This window comes from Sinocyclocheilus grahami, unplaced genomic scaffold, assembly GCF_001515645.1.
Source record: "Sinocyclocheilus grahami isolate Dianchi unplaced genomic scaffold, SAMN03320097.WGS_v1.1 scaffold554.1, whole genome shotgun sequence".
NCBI classification, from domain to species: Eukaryota; Metazoa; Chordata; class Actinopteri; order Cypriniformes; family Cyprinidae; genus Sinocyclocheilus; species Sinocyclocheilus grahami.
The window spans coordinates 422,873-448,700 of NW_015505733.1; the positions used below are offsets into that span (position 1 = coordinate 422,873).

The following is a 25,828-nucleotide window of genomic DNA, read 5'->3' on the forward strand; positions in this document are numbered from 1 at the left end:
CTCCTCAACCACCACCAGTGTGCAGCATCCACTTGGATGATGCGACAGCAGCCACAGGACAATGGCGCCAGTGCGCTCACCACACACCAGCTACAGGTGGAGAGAAGAGAGAGTCATAGAGCCAATCAAGTGGTTGGGGGATTATTGGGAGGCCATGACTGACAAAGGCCATGGGGGCAATTTGGCCAGGACACCGAGAAGTGCCATGGGATTTTTAATGACCACAGCGAGTCAGGACCTCAGTTTAACGTCTCATCCGAAAGACGGTGCTTTTTGACAGTATAGTGTCCCCGTCACTATACTGGGGCGTTAGGACCCACGCAGACCACAGGGTGAGCACCCCCTGCTGGCCTCACTAACACACCATGTTTATCTAAAAGTTTAGGGTACTTTTCCTTGCTTTACCCATATAGCTAAAACTACTTTAATTAGCCTATATGCATTTATGGTGCAATTAATACATTTCGTATCAATCCATGTACATTTTTAACGTGAGCAATGCCCTGTCACTTTAATTCAACGTGTGCAGCACAGCAAAAATAAAATAGACTCGGTGCGGGAACGATCGCTGCGATGCTGCATATACATACTGCTCGGAACGCATCAAGTGAATGCTCAACAAAAGCAAATGCTCAAAAAGAAATCACGCACTGCAAACGGAGTATGTGTGAAACTGGTGTGGAATAGTAAATGTAGTTTGTAATTATACATGCTTCTGTGACAGCTTTGTATAATTGATGTTTTGTTATGCAATGTTAATGCAGTCAATAGCCTATAGGCTACATTTGGTTTTCCATAGGCTATTCAATCATTAAACTAAGCTTAAATCATTAAAAACTGAACACATAATAAACAAGAATAAACAAATCAGTACATTCGTATGCATTTTTGTATTTAGGCCTATTGTATTTATTTTTTAATATCAATGCCGTTTAAGACTATGCGTTTAGCGCCATCCCCTGACCATTATGTGACGAATTCATTAAAGAATGTTATTTTTTATTTAATTCTGAGAGAATATTCCACCACGGCTGTTTTTCGTGACTTTTCCCTCAGTGAAATTAAGTGTCACCGCTAAATTGGACTAATTTGGACAGTCACACTAAATAGAGTCGAGGAGTCGACTCCGACTCCCCACTTCCACCATCAGAGTCGATGGAGTCGACTCCGAAAAACCTGGAACCGAACACCCCTACCACAGGGACTGATTTTGCGCACATCATTCTCTTTCTATGAAACCTGTAGACCGCATTCACCGCTTCTAACTCTATAGCGACACCAACTTTATAGTGGTTTGCCCGAGCATTGCAACTATTTTGCATTTACTAAAATTCAATCAAATGGCTTTCCCAACTCATTTTTGCGTTTGTCCTGTGCGCGGCATATTATTTCTTCTGCGCAGCCACACACGTGTGCAGCTTAGAGGGAATATTGCATATGGTACCACTTCAATAAAGTTGTTGTAGAAACATTTTTATCAAAGACTGAAGAAAGATAATATTGTTTAAAGAGTTTTTGTCTCCTTTTCACATTGTATCAGCCTCCCTCTTTTTGCTCTGCATATTGTTCTGCTCTATATGAGAGATTATATAAAACAATGATATTCTTCCCACCATTGCAGAACAGAAGGCCAAACTGACTATAGAACAGCAGGGTGGGCTTCGATGAACAGCCCAGCACATACACACAGCTGGCTCCAAAAGCACTGCAGGACACTAATGTTCAATAGTGCAGTGAACTTTTCAACTCTCCCGACTGTTAACTTCAAGAACAGTTGTTTGGTGCTGGTTTGTGTGTACCAAGCAGGTTGAATCTCGGATTACATGTCCCCAGTAGCTATGTGCTTATCTGACAGTTGTCTAATGAAGTGCTGAGCAAGTAGAAATACATGGCGATTTTTGCAAAACTTGACTTTCCACAGCATGTACAGCGCATTTGTTAGAAGTGCATTCAAATAATGCACTTAGTAACTACTATATTTTGTAGCCATCAACAAGGTATCCATGTATATGTGTTAGTTCTGCCCAGTTGTTTACAGCCCCAAGCTGAAGATTTTAAGGACACTTTTAAGGACAACTGCCATATAGTCACTATGCATCCAAATACTTCAAGTGATATGTGCGCAAACAGAACTATTCATATATACAGTATATATAGTTGTTGGAGATTCACCTTCCAAAGCACTTGCTGCCCTTGAGGACTCTGTTTGAAGGAGGCAACATCAGAAGGCAGGAAACCTTGAAGGTACCTCTGCAGTGTCCTGCTCACTTCTTCTTTCAGCTTCCTGTCCCCATTGGGAACATTTATAAAACAATCCCATGTTTAAAAACAGATAAACAGATTTTAGAAGATAAAAAGCATACATGTCCTTATCAGATTATCACTTTACTTCAATTTGTCAACATTAGATGCATTCACTATTAATGAAAAATACTTTTACGGTATATATAAAGCTTGATTAACATTTCACAAGTTGTATAAATCAACACTAGTTAATGAAAATGAACAAACAATAATTAACTACGAACAATAGTATATCTATAAATTAACGTTAACTTAGATAATTAAACGCAGCAAAAGTATTTCAAGACACCAGATGCATAAACTAATGTTAACTAATGAAACTTCTTGTCTTATCAACCGCTGTTACATAAAAATACTAAACTTGAATTAATAAAAGATTGCAACAACAACTACTACAACAACAGTTTTCATAAACACATTATTGTCACGGATGCTAAACACAACAGAGGATTTAGGAGCTCACCTGGAATTGCCATTGAAACGAGAAAAGGTGTTTGTAAATCCTTCAAGAGGAACCTTGGGTAGTTGTGAGAGCTCTTTTGAGATTACCTCCGGAGTTGTGTCATCCTGCCAAGTATATCCTATAATAAAACGAACAGAGTGGTATATAAAAGTGGCATATACATAAACTAACCGGATTATATTGAAAGAAACCCAGCTTACACCTTGAATTGCTGACATTTCAAAAGACATTACAAAGACCAGACAAGAGAAACTATTTTAAGTCACCATCATGGATAAAGCACACTGCTGCTCATTTTGCCCACAAGCATAACTTTAAATAACTTGCTGCTGATATTCAAAGTATTCACGTTAATTAGTCCATATCTTTTCTAAGACTAAAGACTTGCACAGTAATCAGAAGAATTTGTTTAAGTACCTCACATATACAATCATTCATTCACCTTTTGAAAAAATGCCACACTCTAAAGAATGTCAAACATCTGGAATCCATAACAACACTTTCTGAATTACAGGGAGGAAAAACAATAAATAAATCAAATCCCATCTTGTGCATTCTGAAAATGTGTTCATCCAGCTTTCATGCAAATGTCACCGAATCAGACATACTTGAGATTGTTTACCACACTAAGGGACACAGGTATGCAGTGATTGAACGGATGGATGGGAGGAATGTCATTAACAGTGTTGGGCAAGTTACTCTGAAAATGTAATCAAATTACTGATTACTCCTTTTAAAAGTAATCACGTTACTGTTCTGATTACTTTATTTCAAAAGTAATTAGTTACATTACTAGTTACGTTACTTTTTCTCCATTAAATTTGTGAAATCTCAGCATACATGCTCCCGATAAATATTTGTTATTAAAACATCAACATTCACAGAACACCGTTATTTTTAACTAAAGCAAGCGTCTGCTGCATGCATGGTTTGGCAAGGCAGAATGCCAGGAAAGAGCGCTGCATGTATAATCTCTAAAAGATATCTCAGTTCATCACAATCTCACAAATCTGTGTTATAACACAGTAAATATATGCATAATGAATTACAGATTTCAGCACTGCATTGCTCAATGCTGCAAACACGTGTTATAGCGCATACGCTTGCATCTGTTAATCGTTTAGATTTTATATTAGAATCATATCATGTTGCTTTTGTATGGAGCCGCTAAAGGGACATGGTGGTGGAAAAATAAATTCTGGGTGAGAGGAAAAAAAAAAGCAAAATTTTTTTGCGTTCTCTCCCAAAGCTTTAGCGTTCCCTCTGAAAACTTTTGCGTTCTCTAACCAGCCACAGATGCTGAGGAACGAATAAAGATCTGAAGAGCATCTCCTTAAGCCCCTATAGATGTGACCTCATTAGCCTTCCACCAGCCTCCGACACTCAGTCCTGTTAATCTGTTTTCTTGGAAACATGATGGGTGGGGTTGAGAAGAGGGGCAGACAATGTAAATCTCTTGTTTACATATATCGCTAAAAAAGGCAGAAGACAGATCGTGGGCTTACAGTGGGGCCTCGGCTCAGCTGGCTTACAGTTAAATATCATCTGCCACCATCTGTGGATTCTATACATCACCGAATAGAATGTTGGATGAAGGAGAGAAAATGTCATATTACAGATGCTGTGCCTTTTTGAGGGATCCGAGGATGCGTGTTAATAATGTAACATATATATAAAATATATAAAACATTTTTTTAAAGATAGATTTTTTTGTCAATGAAATGATCAACAAAGTGTTTGCTAATGAAGGTTTTTCATTCAATGAGACAAAAATTTATATCATGACATAACTTAATTTTAATTCAAATAAACAGTTGACAAAAATATGACAAGAGAAGGGGTTCTGTGCTAGTTAGAATTTGCAAGTCACATTATGAATACACTCAATCCATAACACACTCAATAATTAAAGCATAAAGAGACTACTTGTTAAATACTGTATTAATTTAAACCTGTATCAACATTTAACATGTTTGAATATTTGGTTTAATTTTGCACAATTTCATCAACTATAACTTTATTTTTGTTTCGCTAAAATTGGACGCCATTTAAAAACTGACTAAAATTTATGAACATGACATACTGACTAAACTTAATGGATATATTCAGCAAAAACCAAAACTGACAAAAAAAACGCATAAAAATTCAGTGAACAACGTAAGAGAAATAGCAAGCACAAGGACAGCTGAGCATTTGTGTTACATCAGCATTTACCCTCCAAGGAAACGCACACACTTACAATGTTGTTACCTTCATGGCACCCAGAGTGCTGCACCCTTTTGCCTCAGCAAAGCTCCACCTAATTAGGTCTTGGATGGAGCCTGATATAATGTGCTATTACTAATTAGCAGACCGGTCATTGATGTCGCTGCTATCAAAACATGTGTAGGGGTGATGGTGGTGGTGGTGGGGGGTTTTCTTCCACACATCTATTGCTTTTTTGTAAGAGAATGCCATCTTCAAATATTTAAATCCCTTTTTCAGCAGCAGACATGCCTTCCATTCTTTGTTTTGACTGGCTTTTGGTTGTGCGGGTCAATATGCAAATTGGAGCACAAGTTAATATGGAACCATCTTCCAATTAGTGAAGCTGACAAACATTGATTTAATTCTGTTCATCATGAATTGCCTAATTTATTGTGATAGTATAATAGCATAAATTAGGCAAGGGGGCAGGTGGGCTTTTCCTGGATTATATGGGATTTCCATAGTATCTTCATAAACTAATTAATTCAACTCAGGTGGCACATTCCACAAATACGGTACACCCTGGTATCTCATTATTTTAACCATTAAAGGCACAAATCAAATGTTTTTTTCAGTTATTGTTGTAAGATCAAGTCGATTATCTAACATAAAATGAATTTACCATTCAAATTAACTAATTTTAAATGCATTAAAAGGTGGTACCGACAATCTATTTAATTGAAATTCAATATAATTGTAGCAAAAATAGAATTTTTTAAATAACTCATTTTAATTAAGAAAAACATTTTACACACAACCCTGTTACTACACTCTTAAAAATAAAGGTGCTTCAAAAGGTTCTTCAAGCGATGCCATAGAAGAACCATTTTTGGTTCCATGAAGAACAATTCAGTCATAGGTTCTTTAAAGAACCATCTCTTTCTTACCTTTTTATAATCTGAAGAATATTTTTTCGCCACAAAGAACCATTTGTGAAACAGAAAGGTTCTTCAGATGTTAAAGGTTCTTTATGGAACCATTTAGACAAAAAGGTTCTTCTATGGCATCGTGAAGCACCTTTATTTTTAAGAGTGTACATGATTTAGCTCCCTTTCTAAAAAAAAGAAAAAGTAACCTTCATTAAAAGCCATTAGCAATTACAGAATGATCATTAATTTACAGATATTTGCAGTATTTGCAAACTTTGAATATCTGGTTTCTGTTCAGCCCTGAATTTTTAGTACCTTCTTATATCGACAATCAAGGATCGGAGATCTAAGATCTAATATTCCCTATCTAATTATTAGTGATGCACCGAATGTTCGGCAACCGAATAAGCGAAAAGACCTAATAAATAGGGTATATGTCGAATGTCACCTGACCAAACCCGGAAAACAGGTCTCATCGCTTCCGCTTGTCGGAGAACGTGCTAACAGCCATAATAAATAATAGCGATATCTATGGACTTTTAAGATAATCAGTTAAACTAGCTAGCTGTTTTTATTGTTGACAATTTATTTAATTTTTTTATATAGATGTTAGTGAAAAGAATAAAAATAAAAAAACTTTTAGATATCATTCCGCATATGTGATGGACATTGATTATGATAATCTTTGCTATCTACTTTGAAGGCATCTTGAGTAAAACTGCTTCATATTTAACGAATCATATGCAAAACGCTTGAACCAGAAGCGGCAAGACCAGGTTAACAGAATACGGAAGTCTGTTGCAAATAACCCCTATTGTACCCAACAATGACGTGACGCAATTAGTAAATAAACTGCAGAACGTCATGTTTTCTAATACACGCACAAATTGCATGTATTCTGACAGCGCTGCACAAACTCGCGGCGGATCTGCTTGTTAACCAGGGTTCAAAGTCCAAAGCGTGAGGAAAATCTGCGCTGAACCAGTGTTACTCGTCAGTTGCTCAGTCACATTTTTATGAATTTTTACAAGGCATGTGACAATGCAATACGTGCGACTTATTCGTAATGAGACTCGTTTATAAATCTGCTGTTGTCAACAAAAAGAAGCATTGAGGTCTTCCTGCACATTTTCGCCAAAATAAAAGTTAAAAATAAAAAATAAAAGCAAGAACTCCATCAACATTTATAAATGTTAGTATTGTAATTTTACTGTTGTTCTTTAAAATAAAATAAAAAGACAATAATAATGAAAATAATAATTACAACAGCTCTGTTAATGCATTTATTGTAACATTCACACAGTGTTCAAATTGGGATCTGTAATATTTTCTAATGTTTTAAAAGAAGTCTCTTCTGCTCAGCAAGGCTGCTTTTAAGTGTACAGTAAAAAAATATTGCCTGATTCAAGAAGGGGGTCTGATGGCCAAAAAGTATTTTACTAACTTATACATTTTAAGTTAAATTGTGCTTTGTTGGTATAGTGTCTGCTAGAATGTTAAAAAAATGTTCAGTGTTAAATATTTTTCAATTGTTGTTTTGTAATTGTTTTTTTTCTTTGAAAAGCAAGACAAAACAGTAAAAAGCGCATTTTGGCTATTTAATTTGTGCAATGATGAAAAAAATGGGCAAAATATAAAAACTCGAAAAACTGTGTACGGTATTCGGCCTTCGGCTCAATGTTTCATTTTGTTTGGCCAAGAATTTTCATTTCGGTGCATCCCTACTAATTATGATGAAAGGTCATAATTCTTTTGCCTCCTAAGCACAACACACAAACCCGATCTACTGCAAAAGCCATCATCATTGGACAGAAAATGGCAAAAACAGCAATGTGTAGTCAAGCATCTGTTTAGAACAGCATTTAGAAATTTCTCACAAAGAGGGCTTCTGGACAGATTCATACTGGCTGGCTGTCTTGAGTGAACCCCATGCAAAAGGATGTGAACTTCGCTGCAGAGCAACAGATGCAGAAAGATAATTTGATATTCTTAAGCCCTCTATGGAAAAGAGAACCACCGAGAGCTCTCTAGAAACGGTTGACATTTACTGTACTGAAAAACACTTCTGAAGAATTAAAAAAATACATAAAAATCCCCAAAACGAAATGCAAGTAATTGTATATCAACATATTAATACTGACGGGTTTGTTCATTCAAATGTTTTGCAAGTATGTAAACACACAATTAAAATAAATTAATAAATAAACATATACAAGGACACATGTGCTTCTGCTGTGTTAAAGCACTGATTGCACTAATTACCAACCATTTGTTATTTGGTATTACAATGTAATGGCCCCTGTTTTGCAATACTGGTTTTACCAGCCCTTCTGACAGTTAACTTTGAGTGTGCCAGGGAGAAATGTAAGTAAATTGTAGGACTCATTATTTAGCATGTTGGAGGGCTTACACACAGGCTAACAGGTACCAATCAAATGTGTTTTTCACAGCCTGATCTATCAAATATAGTGCTTCTCTCACACTATCAAATAAACAACACATATAAATACATTTGTAGCACACCCAAGATTGCTTGGCAGAGCATAGCATTTTCCCAGCATGCATTGTGACTGCTGAAATCTAATTTGTTGCCTTACTATTGCTGTTGAATTGTACTGTATTGTTATGCATTTGTGTTCTCCTGTTTATTTGTGTTTTCATGTTATTTGTTATGCCACTTGCAAGTTTTATAACAATATTTTCGTCCTACTGCTAGTTACCATAGTTGTGCAAAATGTGCCAGTTCATTATTCATATTGTCATGTCTTCCACTTTCAGTTCAAGCTTTAAAGTTAAAGATGTTTATATGTGAAATAAATTATGTTAAAATACTGAGCTCTGTATAACTGTATTTGTTATGGACCTACAGCTCAGCACAGCATCTAAAGCTGAAAACAAACTGACCATCTAATAGTTACTATGGTGTAATAGTACCACATTACCGTGGAAAGCAATTTCAAGAATCTGTTGTAAAGCAAATTAATTCCCAGTAGCTGTTCGAACATCTCACTTGCACACAAACAACCACACTGGTGTCATGGATGGTTTTAGCAGAGGCTAAGGGGTATACGTCAAAAATGTAGTGCACTATTGCAGCCAATGTCCCCTGCTCTCCTTCGATCTGCCTTTCTCACTCTTGTTCCCCCGTGTCTCATCTCTCGTGGGCCATGAGAGTAAGTAGCTCTAATGTACATGTCAAGGTGAATCAGTTTGCTTCGCTGAACTTCTATCTGAACATGGAGTTTCTACCTGGATGATGGTAAGGTTAAAGGTCACAAGTAAACCTGGAGGGCCATGTTACACATCTATACACGTCTCACAGCACCAGTGTCTCTTCATACGCCTGAACCTGAACCACCCCACCAGAACCTACATACTGTAACTCAGAAATCAGGTTCACTGTATACTTCTAATGAACAAATATGTATATTTGCAACTATTCTGGAAAATAAACAGTCACTGATTGTTGAAAGTACTGGATGTCTCGTCACATCAAAATGTATGAGGAAAAAATATATATTTTGAGATGGAGTATCTGTCATTAAGGATATGTATATTATTTAGTGTTGAACAGAACACAGGGATCTTGAGACACGTTTTTCGAAGATCTATTATATTGACACTGCAACTTAAGGATGTGATGCTCATGGTGTAAGATGTGACTAAGACTAAATAGCCAAAGATATCCGTCTTCATATTTACAATTTTAACAATAGTGTAGATGGAAGACAACAACACATCCTTTATTGAAAAAAAAGCCCAAAGTCTACCTCGGATAGACTGCAAAATGGATTGTTAAAAACAAGCAATATATTGACTTCATAAGCATAATTTTGGTCTTCCTTAATAACATAATACTTTACATTAGGGCTGTCGATTTAACACGTTGATCTAATTAATTAGTTATGGGAAAATAATTTTTTTTAACTCAATTAACCCCATTTTTCATTTCTGAAGCGGCATCAATGTACTGCGAGAGCAATTCGAAAGCATACAGAGCGGTCTGCTCTCTATAGCTCTCGCGGTACTTTGATGTCAAATACCAAACTGTTGCGCGTCTCCAAGCAAAACACAATTTCTGAATGAATAGCTTTGAACGAATCGGGTGAATCAATGATTCAATGGCCCATTTATAAAAAGAGCCATTTACTTAATTCCATAAAAATAAAAAGTCCATATTAATAATAAACTATTTAAAGGGATAGTTCACCCAAAGAAGCATTTTCTTTCTAAAGCTACTTTTTGTATTATCTATTTCATTCTTTCCTCATGTAACACAATAATGGTTTTTAAAAAAATGTGTGGGCAATTTCTCAGCCAAATTTGATGTGTGACTAAACAGTAAACAGTAATAGTAAAAATACATATAACAGTAATATTGTGAAATATTATTATAATTTAAATGACCTGTTTTTATATTTAAATTTAATTTATTCCTGTGAAGGCAAATCTGAATTTTCAGCAACCATTACTCCAGTCTTCAGTGTCACATGCATGATCCTTCAGAAATCACTCTAATATGCTGAATTTGGTGCTCAATAAACATCATTTGCGGTGCTGCTTAATATTTTTGTGGAAACAGTGATACATTCAGGATTCTTTGATGAATATGAAGTTCAAAAGAACAACATTTATTTGAAATAGAAATAGTTTCTACCATTTTAAATGCATTTACTCTCACTTTTGATCAAGTTAAAGTGTCCCTGCTAAATAAAAGTATTAATTTCTTTCAAAGCAAAAAAATAAAAAATTACCCCTTACTTAAACCTAAACTTTTGAACTGTAGTGTACGCTGATCTGGGTGCTTTTTTTAAGCAAAAAAAAAAAAGAGGTCAATTAATTACATTTGAAACCAATTTTACTGAAAGCTGATTGACAGACCAGGTAAAACTTCACTGTCCTCTGAACTGCATGAGAAGCATTATGCATGACCTAACTTAGACATCCAGTATGAGTATTGTTTTTAAAGAACAAATAACTTTATATGATTTCAGAGAATCAGTTCTGAGGTATTTCAGCTGTCCATTATGTGTGACCTCACTTAAGAGCCAAGCCATTAATTCCCCCTCTTTCTCACTCTCCCTTCCAGCTGCTCCTTACTAAACTGTCTCTCTATCACCTCCTATCTGTCCCTCTCTATTCATTAATAGCTTTCTACTCCAGAAGACATCTGTAACTTCCCATTATCTATAGAAACACTGACCATGGTTGAAGATCAAAGGGAAGGCACAATGCCTTAAGAGCAGGCTGTTCAAATCCAGGAACAGGGAAATCTGAAGAACATCTAAAGACAATGGGGCAAATATGGGGCAGTTCACAGCAGGGAGGGCTGTCAGTTGTCGTGATGGACCCGTATGACAAAGAGGGAACATTCTTGCTGTCCGGTCAATGGCATCGATCTAATGACATTGTGCAGGGTGTGCGGTAGCGGCTTCACAAATTGCGTGATTTCTACAGCTATTCTAAACGCGTGATAAAGAGAATTGTGAGTCGATGGCACTGATGTTCTCTACATCTATCTGCCTATCTCCCTCTCTTCTGTGAGGAGGAATGTGGAAGGATGTTGGTCTGATGAAGGGTTCTGTAAGCTTTACAAAGAGTGTAATGCGAAGGTTGCAAGGCAGATGTGATGAAATCTCGAACATGCGCAAAAAAAAAAGTATGCATATACAAAAATGTCACACAGACACACATAAAAACACAAATACAGGGCAAATGGACAAGAAAACAAGATAAGATAACTGCAAACATTTAATAGTTCACACATTTGTCATCTGTCTGCTGAATTGGGCACAAATTCATAGACGGAAGCACACAAACAAAACACATGCGCACAACAACACAGCCACAACCACACACAGGGGAACATCTAAAGACGCCTGAGATCTCCCTTGCAAAAGCGCTCTGAAATTAAAATAAAAACACTGCAACACAGCATGTCAATCAAAAGCCAAGGTTTCAGACACCATCTGCATCCAAAAAGAAAAAAAGAGAGCGGAAGCTGAACATAGCTTCTCATCTTCCTGATCTCTCTCTCTTTATTTGGCTTGGATAATTGGAGTAAGTCGGCCATCTCTCTGGCTCTCTAATATTCATTACCATGTTGGTAATTTACCCAAAGACGGTTGCGTGCCTTCCACGCTTTTCAACTCTCATTTACGGCTGTTTGAAAAGATCAAGCTGGGAGCAAGCCTCTGCAGCCTATTAAAGGCTCAGATCCTTCACCCGAGACAGACAGATGGAGCATGCTGCCCCCAAATGGCTGTGCTGGAAACTGACAACAATAAGCCCTATGTTCTGATTGGTGTCAGAAAAAAATGCTTTGAATATACACTGCTGTAACGAAAAAAAATACCCACTAACATGAGCAGTTGTTCATTTTTACATCCCAGTAAATAACATTATGACAAAGAGAGGTTAAATAAGACCCCTAGAACTGTCCTATAAAAGCTACAGTTATGAAGGAAGGTCTGAAAGGGATAGTTCACCCAAAAATAAAAATTCTGTCATTTATCCACCCTCATGTTGTTACAAACATGTTTGACTTACTCTCTTCTGAAGAATATCAAAGAAGATATTAGGAGAAATGTTTTTTTTTTTGTTCATACAATTCAGTGGGGTCAAAAGTAGTTTTGGACCCAAATTTTCTTCAAAATATCTACTTTTGTGTTCTGCAGAAGAAAGTGAGTCAAACAGGTTTGTAAAGACATGAGGATGAGTAATCAATGACAGAATCAACCATCCCTTTTAGACCTACCTCCATAACCATAGCTGTTACAATAGAGTTGTAGGGGTCTTATTTCACATCCCTTTGTCATAATGTTATTTGATGATTTTTTAAATTTTGGGGTGAACTATCCATTCAGTCCTATTAAAACAGATCTTTTTCCTATAAAATGTTTTGTAAATTGTATTACTGCAAAATGAATGTGACTCATTGGATAAAACCAATGTTTGTACCCTCTAAATTGAATCTGAATGCTCTGAATTAATAATACAGATGACTGACTGAAAAATTGTTATAGGGTTAGTAGTATAGTTTGTGTTACATGTATAGTTTGAAAAAAAACTTAGATGAAATAGCTTGTAATCATTTAAACAGTGTGAACACACACACACACACACACACACATGCTTTTATCAAAATCACTTCAATGTTACTAATTAGCTTTTCATATAAACTGGCTTTAAGTTTGTGATGAAACCCCATTCTAGCAAAACTGCAACACATTGAACAGACGTCTAACACAGAGAGTACCCAACGTTTGTTGTACAAGTATCTTAAGTCAGATCTACAGATCAGGCATATACAAACAATATGTTGTTCAGCTTGAACAGATTAAGACTCACATCTCTGCAGAAGTTCTGCTCTATCAGTGATAGAACATTCAGTCCAGCCCTCCTAACACAGTGTATCATTGAGAAACCTTACTGTCACGAAAGACCTCAGATGTCCAATTCCAAGCCCCTGAGCAGTGGATGAGTGCTCAGTCTCATCCTTTCATCCTACTCTCTTTCATCTGTCCATGTGACAGACAGCAACACCGTGCCACAAAAGATGAGTGCACGTTTGGCTGTGTGTCAGCTTTGACTTGAGATGACGAGCTCTGGAACTGATTGTGACATGGTTCTGCCAAAGATAAAACTTACTAAGTACATTGACGAAACCAGAAACTGCTGTCTGTGAAGTTTTGATGTTTTTTAGTCTGTTACTCGCTAATCTTCGGTTTCAAAGAAATCTGGCCAGCATTTAATCATGTCAACAAGGTGCACAGCAATCAAGGTCAACAAAGCTAAAATAACCAGTGAAAGTTTGGGGTTGTTAAGATTTTCAATTTTTTAATTTGATCAAAATATAGCAACAACAGTATGATTGTGTAATATTTTTACAATTTAAGATAACTTTATTCTATTTGAATATATTTTCAAATGTAATGTATTCCTGTGATGCAATGCTGAATATTCAGCAGTCATTACTGCAGTCTTCAGTGTCACATGATCCTTCAGAAATCATTCTATTGCTGATTTGCTGATTCACATGATCATCAATGTTAAAAACAACTGTGCTGCTTACTACTTTTGTTAAAACCGTGATGAATTTTTTTCCTGAACAGAATGTTCAGAACAGCATTTATTTGAAATAAATGACAATGAAATCTTTTGTAACAATGTAACAGTCTGTATACTGTCACTTTCAATCAATTTAATGCATCCTTTCTGAATAAATGTATTCATTTCTTTTAAGAAAAAAAAAAGAATAAAATCTTACTGACCCCAAACTTTTGAATGGTATTGTAAGTATTTAGAAGAGAATTAAGACAACTAATAGACAGACATATGTTTTCATGTACTTCACAGCTTTGCTACATTATGTGGGTAAAAGGGCAAAAGAGTTACAGTAACACTGACAGGTAAATAAGTGGCAGTAAATAAGCAGGTGAAGTGAGAAGACAAGTCAACAAGCTAATGTCAGATCTAAAAAAAAAGGTAACAGACTGAAAGCTATAGCATCTGACAGCTGATAAGAGCTGAATGATTAACAGTCAGGGAAGTTGGTAAACAAAGAGATGTGTAATTAGAAAAACAGACAATGGACTTGTGAACACATAAACAATAATTTCCACAGTGAAACGTATCTTATACTGTGGATAAAAGAAAACAATTAAATGAGATACGTGAACATGATAAACAAGCACACAGGAATGCTTTGCACACAAAGAGATGTGATACCTCTGTGGGCCAGCTTCTGAAGAATGTTCCTTAAACGCTGCACAGCTGCTGGAGACATGTCATAAGTGTAGGGAACTGGACCTGGATAACTCTGACATTGACCAAAAACCCCATCTGCAAAATAAACATACAGTCAACTTTTACAAACACATACTGTATGATAATTATAAAAAATAAATACATTTTATTTCGTTTTTTTTTTTAAACACCATGTCAATCAGTTAGGGATGCAGCGATTAACCGGCTTCGCGATTAACCGCGCTTTAAAACATCACGGTTAATTACTCGTAAAGGTTTCCGCTAACCCGAGTGTTTCTGTTACACGGAACGGAACTGTTGCAGCTTGCGCAAAACGAAAAAAGTTACACTAGCAGCAGTGCACCAGCTTAAAATGAGGTGCTTATCAGAGGCACGGAGGCTACTACATGCATTAGATGAACTGTGACAGCGGGATCAAACAGCGAAGCTTTATTTCCACCAGAGAAATGCCTGTCGATAGTGTGGGACCATTTTGGGTACACCAAGAATGACCAGGGTGTCATTTAAAATTAATAATAGGCTACTTCATTAACTTTGTTATTTACTATCCCTGTTATTATTTACTAACCAACAAGATTTTTTTTCCACCATGTTTCCAAATTCTCTACCCCAGGTCCAAATCAAATGTAAAGAATGTACAAACTGAAAACATTAAATACTTTTGCGATCTATTTCCATTTGTTATTTTCAAAAGAGAAATACTGTCATGGATGTTTACAGAGCAGAGGTCACCTTTTTTTAATTCCAATGGGAGAGATGGACTTTTGTTTGTCTTTTGTTTATTATTATTTTGTGCTGTATTGTTGGTTACGGTGTTATTTCTGTTTCAAAAGCCAGCAATAAATAACACTTTAATATATAAAGAGTGTTCATGTGATTTTATACATTAGTAATGTTGGGAAATTAATAAATGCATAATAATCGTCATAATCGTAAAACCGTGATTATTCCTCAGACAATAATCGTACCAACAAAATCTATAATCGTTGCATCCCTAGTCATCAGCAAGGCTATCTTCATGGCAAGAACAAATTGCATAACAAAAATCGTACAATTAACAAAAAGCTATTTACATTAAAAATAGTACAGTCTAGTAAAAAGAAAAAATATATATACAGTGGTGTGAAAAAGTGTTGGCCCCCTTCCTGATTTCTTTTTTTTTTTTCATGTTTGTCACACTTTAATGTTTCAGATCATCAAACTAATTTAAATATTAGTCAAAGATAAGTAAACACAACATGCAGTTTTTAAATGAAGGTTTTTATTATTATGGGAAAACAAAATCCAAAACTACATGGCCCTGTGTGAAGAAGTGTTTGCCCCCCTGTTAAAACTGTGGTTTATCACACCCGAGTTCAATTTATCTAGCCACACCCAGGCCTGATTACTGCCACACCTGTTTACAATCAAGAAATCTCTTAAATAGGACCTGCCTGACAAAGTGAAGTAGACCAAAAGATCCTCAAAAGCTAGACATCATGCCAAGATCCAAAGAAATTCAGAAACAAATGAGAAAGAAAAGGAAAAGGTTATAAAGCCATTTCTAAAGCTTTGCGACTCCAGCGAACCACAGTGAGAGCCATTATTCACAAATGGCAAAAACATGGAACAGTGGAGAACCTTCCCAGGAGTGGCCGGCCGACATAAAGGCTCGTCTCAGTTTTGCCAGAAAACATCTTGATGATCCCCCAGACTTTTGGGAAAATACTCTGTGGACTGACGAGACATAAGTTGAACTTTTTGGAAGGTGTGTGTCCCATTACGTCTGGCGTAAAAGTAACACTGCATTTCAGAAAAAGAACATCATACCAACAGTAAAATATGGTGGTGGTAGTGTGATGGTGTGGGGCTGTTTTGCTGCTTCAGGACCTGGAAGACTTGCTGTGATAAATGGAACCATGAATTCTGCTGTTTACCAAAAAATCCTAAAGTTGAATGTCCGGCCATCTGTTCGTGATCTCAAGCTGAAGCGAACTTGGGTTCTGCAGCAGGACGATGATCCAAAACACACCAGCAAGTCCACCTCTGAATGGTTGAAGAAAAACAAAATGAAGACTTTGGGGTGGCCTAGTCAAAGTCCTGACCTGAATCCTATTGAGATGCTGTGGCATGACCTTAAAAAGGCGGTTCATGCTCGAAAACCCTCCAATGTGGCTGAATTACAACAATTCTGCATAGATGAGTGGACCAAAATTCCTCCACAGCGCTGTAACAGACTCATTGCAAGTTATCGCAAACGCTTGATTGCAGTTGTTGCTGCTAAGGGTGGCCCAACCAGTTATTAGGTTTAGGGGGCAAACACTTTTTCACACAGGGCCATGTAGTTTTGGATTTTGTTTTCCCTTAATAATAAAAACTGCATGTTGTGTTCACTTGTGTTATCTTTGACTAATATTTAAATCTGTTTGATGATCTGAAACATTAAAGTGTGACAAACATGCAAAAAAATAAGAAATCAGGACCACTGTATATATATATATATAATTCACACCACTGTATATATATATATAATTATATTTTTACTATTATACACCAAGGTATGGACAGTATTTAAACATGTTATGCAAATACCAAATGATCAGATAAGGCAATCATTCTATCAGGATCACAATACATGATTTATTGAGGCAAATAATATTTTATATATTATGTAAACAGCTTCCTGCTCTTTAAATTAGCAAGAAACTATAACAGTTAGATTTTTTTTAATGCCGTGTTGTTCCTCTAGAGATCATGATAGTGACCATTATAACAGAAAACCTGCCCACCCATGTTAGGCTTGAAGGAAAAGAACAACTGTTTGTGTCAGTCTACTGGCCATCAGTTTATTTTGTGAGGCTGAAATTTCTGCTTGGGGTCATAATAGCCCAGGGTTTAGGGTATTTTCTTTCTTTTTGACACTTTCAAGATAAGCACACAGGCCATCAGGAAACACACCTATATAGAGACACACACACATTATCTGGCCCCTTGATTATCTCCCCATCACCAGGGACCCAGTGCCACTCAATAGTCCGTTGCTAGGCAACCCAAACCATGGCTCAGATTGGCTTCATAATTCAATGGCTATCTGGGTGAACAGGGAGGATGCAGCGGTCCTCACGAGGAATACTAATGACCACAAGTGTTCCTGTGTAAGAGCAGTTTTCATCTGTAGGGGATCTGTCAGACTAATGTTGTACGATAAGGCATAAACTGTCAATATAATTAGCCTTATTGTTTCATCGTAAATAATTCTGTCATTGTAAGTTCCAAACTGGCTCACTTAATGTATTTAGGGAAACAAGCAGCTCTTTGGCAGAATGATATTCTAATATGTGAACATGAGCATGTTTGAACACTTTAGGTAAGAATGAGAGAGAAATCCATGCAATGAGAGGAAGCAATTAAGAGAATAAGCTAAATAGAGTACACAGACTAAAGTTAGACTAAAGTTGAAACCTGCCATGTCCAAACTTTTTACATGCGCACCAGACACATGACATAACCACCAGCGAACAGACCCTTTTCACTGCCTCCGTGTCGGTTTCCATAGCAACCTCCCTCACTGTCGACTGCCTTTTTTTCCAGCCGTCTCTGGGAATAATCACACTCTAATTACAGTCATCGCGCTCAAATATAGACTCGGCTGCGCTTTCTTCTATCCCACGATTCCTCGAGCTCTACACCATACAACCATAAAACAGAGCCTCAGGGAAATAGAGTGAGTGGTAATATAAAATCTATCAGGCAGTCTGAATGATCAAACATGATACATTTGCTTCCCACTTGGTGGTAAATGATATGCCTCTAGAACTCTGCACTTTGTCACTCATTTGCAAAATGCTCTTTATACCGGCTACGATAAGCTTAATAACAGCTCTGAGAGCTCTGGTAGGTCCGACATTAAGAAAATCCTGGACTGCTCTATGTTCAGTATTGTGGCCATTATGTCCTCTGATAGACCAGAACTGAAGTGAAAATGGAGAATATAGATTGACATTTCACAACATTTGACCTATTTAGAGAAGGTCTGGATCTCTCAAACAGAGAAACGTTCTCAATGTAAGCTGACAAATGGTTTCAAGCATGTGAAATTCTAACATTATACGTAGGCAAATCAATTATATTTGAATAAAAAAAACAGCTTAGTATGTTACTGAAAATTACTGTATTAAATATTTCAAAGAAACAACTGATTATTTTAAATTAACAAAAACTTCAACTTCTAATAGTAGTCACTTTGTTAGAACTATGCCATAACCAAACAAATAAACATACAAATATTTCACAATTATTGGTCAACACTCTGTTACCATTATTATAGTGATCTAATATTATATGAAAATGTCTTCTTATATGAAAAATTTCTCTCACTCATAATCTTAAACCTTATAGTACCAACACGTTAATGTGCTGTAATTCTTGTGATCTACCACAAGGAGGAGACTTATCAAGCAAAATGGGCGACTGATACACACTACAGTCACAGAACAGTCCTCCTACTGGCAAATGAATGAGTTAACATATATCCATGGTCTATAGTAGTAATAGATACCGTCTAAATCTGTTAAGGATGATTGCTCAAATTCTAGATGTTTTTCGTTTGAATTGTTTTGTTGTTTCATGTGTAAATATAGCTCCACTGAAGACTGCATCATATTTTAATATTTTAATTACATTCTAAGCATAGTTCCATAAAACATAATTCTTACTAAGACAAGAAGCCAGTAGACATTGGCTTTATAACTGATGGATCTCAAATCAATACGCACAGCCAAATAAAAAAGAGTACTGTTTTAAGCAAATGACACTACTGAACAGACTGAAAGCATTAGGATTGCAATAAGAAAGCAGACCACATTTCAAATCATTTGCTGAAACTACTGAACTGAAACAAACATTAGGAAAAAATGCAAATGCACAGTAACTAGAAAATTCTACTATGTGACACTTCTGCACAGTATCTACTCTGCCAGTGCATTTAAAAAAAGGCAGAAAGGAGAAAAATGAGACGTTAAACTTGTGTCTCATATCCAACATTTTTTGAGGAACTGGCATTAAAAGCAAATTGTGGATGCCAGACTTGCTAAGTGGTTTTCTTTTCTCATCTCTTTTGTTTCCCCATGAGTAAACAGATTATGAAACACTTCTTCTAGGAAGAGACAGGACAATATTATAGCACAGCTGAGGTCACTGGATCTGTTTTACTCAGAAATCTTTAATGGAGTAAACTCTAAAACAATTGAAATGTCTCCTGTCCTCCTCTCCAGTTATGATTCCTAACCCATAACATTAAAAACCACATTTAACCGAGCTGCTGTCAGAGATGGCGAGGATCTTAAAAGAATTGCTCTAATATAGACAAAGAATCACAAACAACTAGAGATCGACCGATATATCGATTTACCGATATTTTTTCCGATTTTTAAGCATTTTACAATAATCGGATATCGGTTTTGTAATATCGGATTTACCGATAAACGCCATTGCAGCGCGTCTGAGGGGAAACAAGACAACAACAACAGTGTGCACAGGTACTTGATTTACTGTAGTTAGTAAACTTTATTTAACATAACAGCCATTAATGCACAAATTAGATGTATTACATAAATGCCTGATATGCAGTTTATGCAGCTTGGCTCGAAGAAATAGAGACGAATTCACAGAGTCACATAAAATAATCCGTCAAGTCTTGTCCCAATAAAGACGTAACTTTGCGTGAATTAAATAATATGCAGCCATGAATGGGCGCATGTTGGAAATAAAAGTGCTGAATTTAATTCGCTCTCTGTTGTCTATGCTGCTCATCGTCTCTTGAAGTCGGAGGCATGTAGGCTAAGATTATCCGTCAAGTCCTCTCCCAATAAAGACGCAACTTTGTATTAATTAAATAATACAGCCATTAATGGGCGCATGTTGGAAATAAAAGTGCTGAATTTAAATCGCTCTCTGTTGTCTATATGCTCATCGTCTCATGAAGTCGGAGTCACGTAGGCTAAAATAATCCGTCAAGTCCTCTCCCAATAAAGACGTAACTTTGGATTAATTAAATAATACAGCCATTAATGAGCGCATGTTGGGAAAAAAAAATGCTAAATTTAATTCTCAGTCTGTTGTCTATGCTCATCATTAGTCTCGTGAAGCTGCTTTCATATTGCTGTTCACTCACTGGGTTGATGCTCAGGAAATGCTCCAGCACGGCCACCGCATGTAACTTTTAACAAGATTCACTTGTTTAAAACACCCTAAATTGTATTAACATTTACTATATAACCATTATTTCGCTAATAAAGAAAGACTGCTAATTTTCAACATTTTTTTTTAAGATGACTGAAAGGAGGAAAAACCAAAGTGAAGTATGGACTTACTTCACTCAGTTATTTATTTACTTTATAACAGTAAATAAATATCGGTTATCAGGCACATAAACATGCAAATAATTGGTATCGGTTATAAAATATCAATATCGGTCGATCACTACAAACAACCATAACTCAAGATTTCCTTCTCAATGGCTGTTTCAATAAGAGAGCAGTTCGTGAGGATGCAAAAAGAGCTCTTGGGAATGAGGCAGTGAGGCACGTCTCACATTGACAATGCTGAGGCAATTACGTTAATCGATGAAACAAGTGAAACACGATGTTGCAACCAAATCGATAGTAATTCTGATTTTCGCTCTTTTTCCTGAATTTTTTTCCGTCTGCTGGTCAATCGAGACCTTGGTATATGAGTCATGAGATGGGCAGATAATGACAGAACAGGAGGCTGCGGTTATATGAAAGACAACAGCTACAATTAACAACAGAGAGCTTCAAATTTATTCAGATACCCAGTCAGCTGTTCAAAGATGTTAAAACCATTACTATAATGAGTCTCAGACAGACCCCACGGATGGCCACAGAAAATCGATTTCACCATGTAGAGTGAACCGCAGAGTGATACTAATGAAGATAAAGAACAGCCAGTGCCACAGAAGAGGAGTCCATTTTTGCAGCATTAAGAACCACAAATTCAGTAGATTATCTGGATATCTTGAGGCCTTTGTTCATTGAGACAATTAGTTCATTTGCATTTCTCATTGAAAGTTAAGCCCATACAGCAGTATAATGGTTACTAAGACATTATGTACCAATGCAATATTATTATGGTCAGCTGATATGGATTTCTGATTTTGATTTATATTTACTTTACGTAATATTTAGTAAATTAGAAATAAATAATTTGAAAATGAATCAACACTCTTAAAAATAAAGGTTCTTTATTGGTATCTATAGTTCTATGAAGAACGTTTAGCATCCATGGAACCTTTCCAATGCACAAAAGGTTCTTTATAGTGGGAAAAGGTTCTGCAGATAATTAAAATGTTCTTCACACTAAGAAAAACTGGCTCTTTTTAGAACTGTTCACTGAAAAGCTCTTTGGAGAACCAAAAATAGTTCTTCTATGGCATCCCGGCATGGATGAAAGAATATCACTTACAGCTCAACCTGGCAAAGACTGAGCTTCTTGTCTTCCCTGCCACCCCAAAAAGTATCTATCTTTATTTATTCCTTCTCTTTCTAGCTTGTACTTATTTGAACAATGTCTAAGAACTTGGTATTACAACCACTTCTTGTGTCTGTTTGCCTCTTTAAGAAGAATCGCTTTATGTATCCCCCAATTGTAAGTCGCTTTGGATAAAAGCGTCTGCTAAATGACTAAATGTAAATGTATGGCGTCGCTGTGAAAAACCATTTTGGAACCTTTAATTTTAAGAGTGAATATCAAAAAATTTACTGAAATTTATGAAAAGATAAACTGGTAAATTAAATATTAAACTTCAGATAGCAACTTCTTGGTTCTTCAATTCTATTCTAATTTTTTTCACAATGTTTCTTTTTTTGAATGACTAAAAAAATTAAAAAATAAAGTAAATAGTGGATCCAACAGCGTACTCAGTAAAATGGTAAGTTTTTTCCCACTGGGAATCATGTTTTCTCTAATAAAGATAAGGTAATGTTAATTTTACATTAGTACACAGTGAATATGCAACGTGATCTCATGATAATTCGTATGTATTTTACATAAAATGTGGTTCTATAAAACGTACATTTACTTAAGTTTTTACAGGCACTAAATCGAACAATACTGACGTATTTTCAGCATCTAAACGTACAAAACTGACGTATTGATGACACCTAAAAATGAATCCTTATGAATATTGAAATTGCGGCATTAATTTTATTATTAGTTGTCATATCAATTACCTTGTTTTCTATGGCATTATTAAATTGTTTACTCGCTTACTTAATATGAATTATAACATTTCGTTTTGTTGTGTGATTTCTGCTGCCAGGTCGTTTCCAAGAATAGGCCTGCATAATGTTAAACAAGACCACTTTAAACCTTAAAATAAATAAAATTTCTGCAATCGTTTAACCTTTACTTGTCATTTAATGTTTACTTTGATTGCCATAGACCACAAAAGGCGTTTTTTCTCCAACATGCTGTGACTAACAATAGAACTATAAAATACACCAAAAACGCAACATAATTACGAAATGAAACCATTTTATTCGTGCGCTGTAATCCAAATCTTCCGAATCCATACGACTGCGAGGAACAGACCCAAATCCAAGCCTCCATCTCTATCAAACATCTTCATCCTGAGCAGCGAGTCCAGTGACCGTAAGCAGCAAAGCCCGCGCTGACTGATGCGCTCTTTACAAATTTAAATGTTGCCGCTTCAAACGACAGGTTTTACGGCAGGATAATTGGCTCATTGGCTCTCGCCTACATTCGTCACAGATTGTGACAAGCCGTGTTTCTGGTGAGGTGTGTTTGAATGATGCGCGCGTGCCTTCACAAGTTCACGGAGTGGATCGGGAAAATTATCTGGATAATATTTTCAGCGAAAATGTTTACTGTACAGAAATGTCTTAAAATAAATAAAATTTCTGCAATCGTTTAACCTTTACTTGTCATGTAATGTTTATTTCGTTTGCCATGGGCCACAAAAGGCATTTTTGCCGACATGCTGTGACTGACAATAGAACGTCTCGGTTACGTATGTAACCCTCGTTCCCTGAAGGCCCTCCGTGACGTCGAGAGTGACCGACTGAAAGGGAACTATAAATTACACCAAAAACGCAACAATTATGAAATTAAACAATTTTGCTTGTGCGCTGTAATCCAGATCTTCCGAATCCATACGACTACGAGGAATAGACCCAAATCCAAGCCTTTATTCTGCGATCTTCATCTCCATCCCCAGCAGCGAGTCCAGCGACCGTAAACAGCAAAGCTGACTGACTCACTCTTTACAAATTCAAATGTTGCTGCTTCAAACGACAGGTTTTACGGCAGGATAATCGAACGCTCATTGGCTCTCGCCTGCATTCATCACAGATTGCCACAAGCAGTGTTTCTGGTGAGGTGTGTTTGAATGATGTGCGCGCGCCTTCACGAGTTCACGGAGTGGATCGGGAAAATAATCTGGATAATATTTTCAGCGATTAACAACAAATTCTGCTCTCCACCTTAATGATCCAAAAGATACGCAAATTTGTTTTAGCTAAAATCCGTAGCGATTTGTTCGTTTTAAACGTTGAAATACATCTAAATTTTACATTTTAGCATCAATAAAACGTACGTTTTGTGCTTGTAAATATTACGTATTAATACCTACGTATAAACATGAGGCCAGGCTGGAATATGACATAGCGGCAAACTGGAGCATAGTTCGAAATCAAGGATTTTAAGTTTGTTGCTTGTGCATGTTTAGTGACTGCAGAAATTCTCCTGTCCGCATGTACTGTACAGTGTACAGTCAGCTTCCTTTGTCAACGTTCTATCTAATAATTTTAAACAGAACGAAGACAGGAAGGGAGCTCTTGTGCATCTGTGCACATGTGCTAGCGTTTTTAATGCTGTCAAAATAAAAGTCCCACTACTGACACTTAAAGAAGTAGTTCACTTCCAGAACGAAAAATCATTTACTCATCATTTGAACAGTTGATGGGCACCATTGACTTCAGGAAAAAAAATACTATTGAAGTCAATGGTGCCCATCAACTGTTCGGATACCAACACTTTTCAAAATATCTTCTTTTGTGTTCATACAGGTTTGGAACAAGAGGAGGGTGAGTAAATGATGACAGAATTTTCATTCTGGAAGTGAACTACTCCTTTACCTAAACAGAAAAACTGATAATTGAAAAATGCTAAAATATACTGCCGATATATCAGTTGACCGTTGCAATATTCAAATGATTGAAATAAAGATACAACAACAAATTAATGCTTGTCTCATGACAGATTCACTTTTTTAAACAGTGAAAGTGACCATCTTACTATCCATATGCATTTAAAGCCACCAGGAATGCAATCTGCTATGAAGGAGCACTAGGAACACTGGTGTATAAAGTGGTGCTGGTGCAGTTTTTCAGAGTTACTCAATATGAAAGCCAAAATCTGTGTTATTCAACCTAAGACTAAAGCAACAAAATATAGCATATTACCTACCAGTTCCTTTTAACTATAGGATCCAAAGGTTCTTTGCCTTTTGCTGACTAGGAATACATCTCTGTTCTTCACACAGGCAGTATAATGTCACATAATGATTCCAAATTTATTTCACCAGCATCACTGTGTACAATACAATATGTGGCTTCATTTTTCCAAGCAGTTTTTCCTTTTCTGTTTCACTTGTTACCTCATTTCTGCATTCTTGCAACTGAGCATGTTGCAATAATAGATATGACACCTTATGAGGACTTTTGTTCACACATTAGAGTCAGAGCTTAGCAACCCTCTACATTGCGAGTAAATCACTCGCATATGTGACTAAATCTTCACTCTGGCGACTAAATGATGTCTAATATTAGCCAATTGCTAATAAATTCTCAGATTTTACTCGCCAGTGTGTGAGTTGGAGGCTAAGTATAAGTTTAGCTCAGATATATTTTCACTCGCCGAACACTCTCTGACTGAGTACATCAGAGTTTCACTCTCCGCCAAGCGATCTGTGCTGTTTCAGTTCATCTGAATGGATGTGCAACGCACAACGTACCGTAAACTCTAGTGTGAACAAGGCGCACTCGTCGTTTGTTTCACACACACGCAGCGAGAGAGGGAGAGAATTAACACGCTATCTATGCGCGCTACATGTAAACGATATTCTTTGTTGTATTTTGCTGTCAAAATAACGAGGTTT

At 36.5% G+C, this 25,828-nt stretch overlaps 1 protein-coding gene across 1 annotated transcript in view; it reads right to left on the reverse strand.

Moving 5' to 3' along the window:
• Positions 1-25,828, reverse strand: part of LOC107556068 (receptor-type tyrosine-protein phosphatase N2-like) — a 213,019-nt gene that overhangs the window by 152,806 nt on the left and 34,385 nt on the right. The window contains exons 3-5 of the mRNA XM_016239058.1: positions 14,614-14,727; positions 2,768-2,885; positions 2,173-2,284 (exon numbers count right to left, since the gene is read on the reverse strand). Coding sequence (XP_016094544.1) covers positions 2,173-2,284; positions 2,768-2,885; positions 14,614-14,727 — 344 coding nt within the window. The remainder of the gene's footprint in view (positions 1-2,172; positions 2,285-2,767; positions 2,886-14,613; positions 14,728-25,828) is intronic.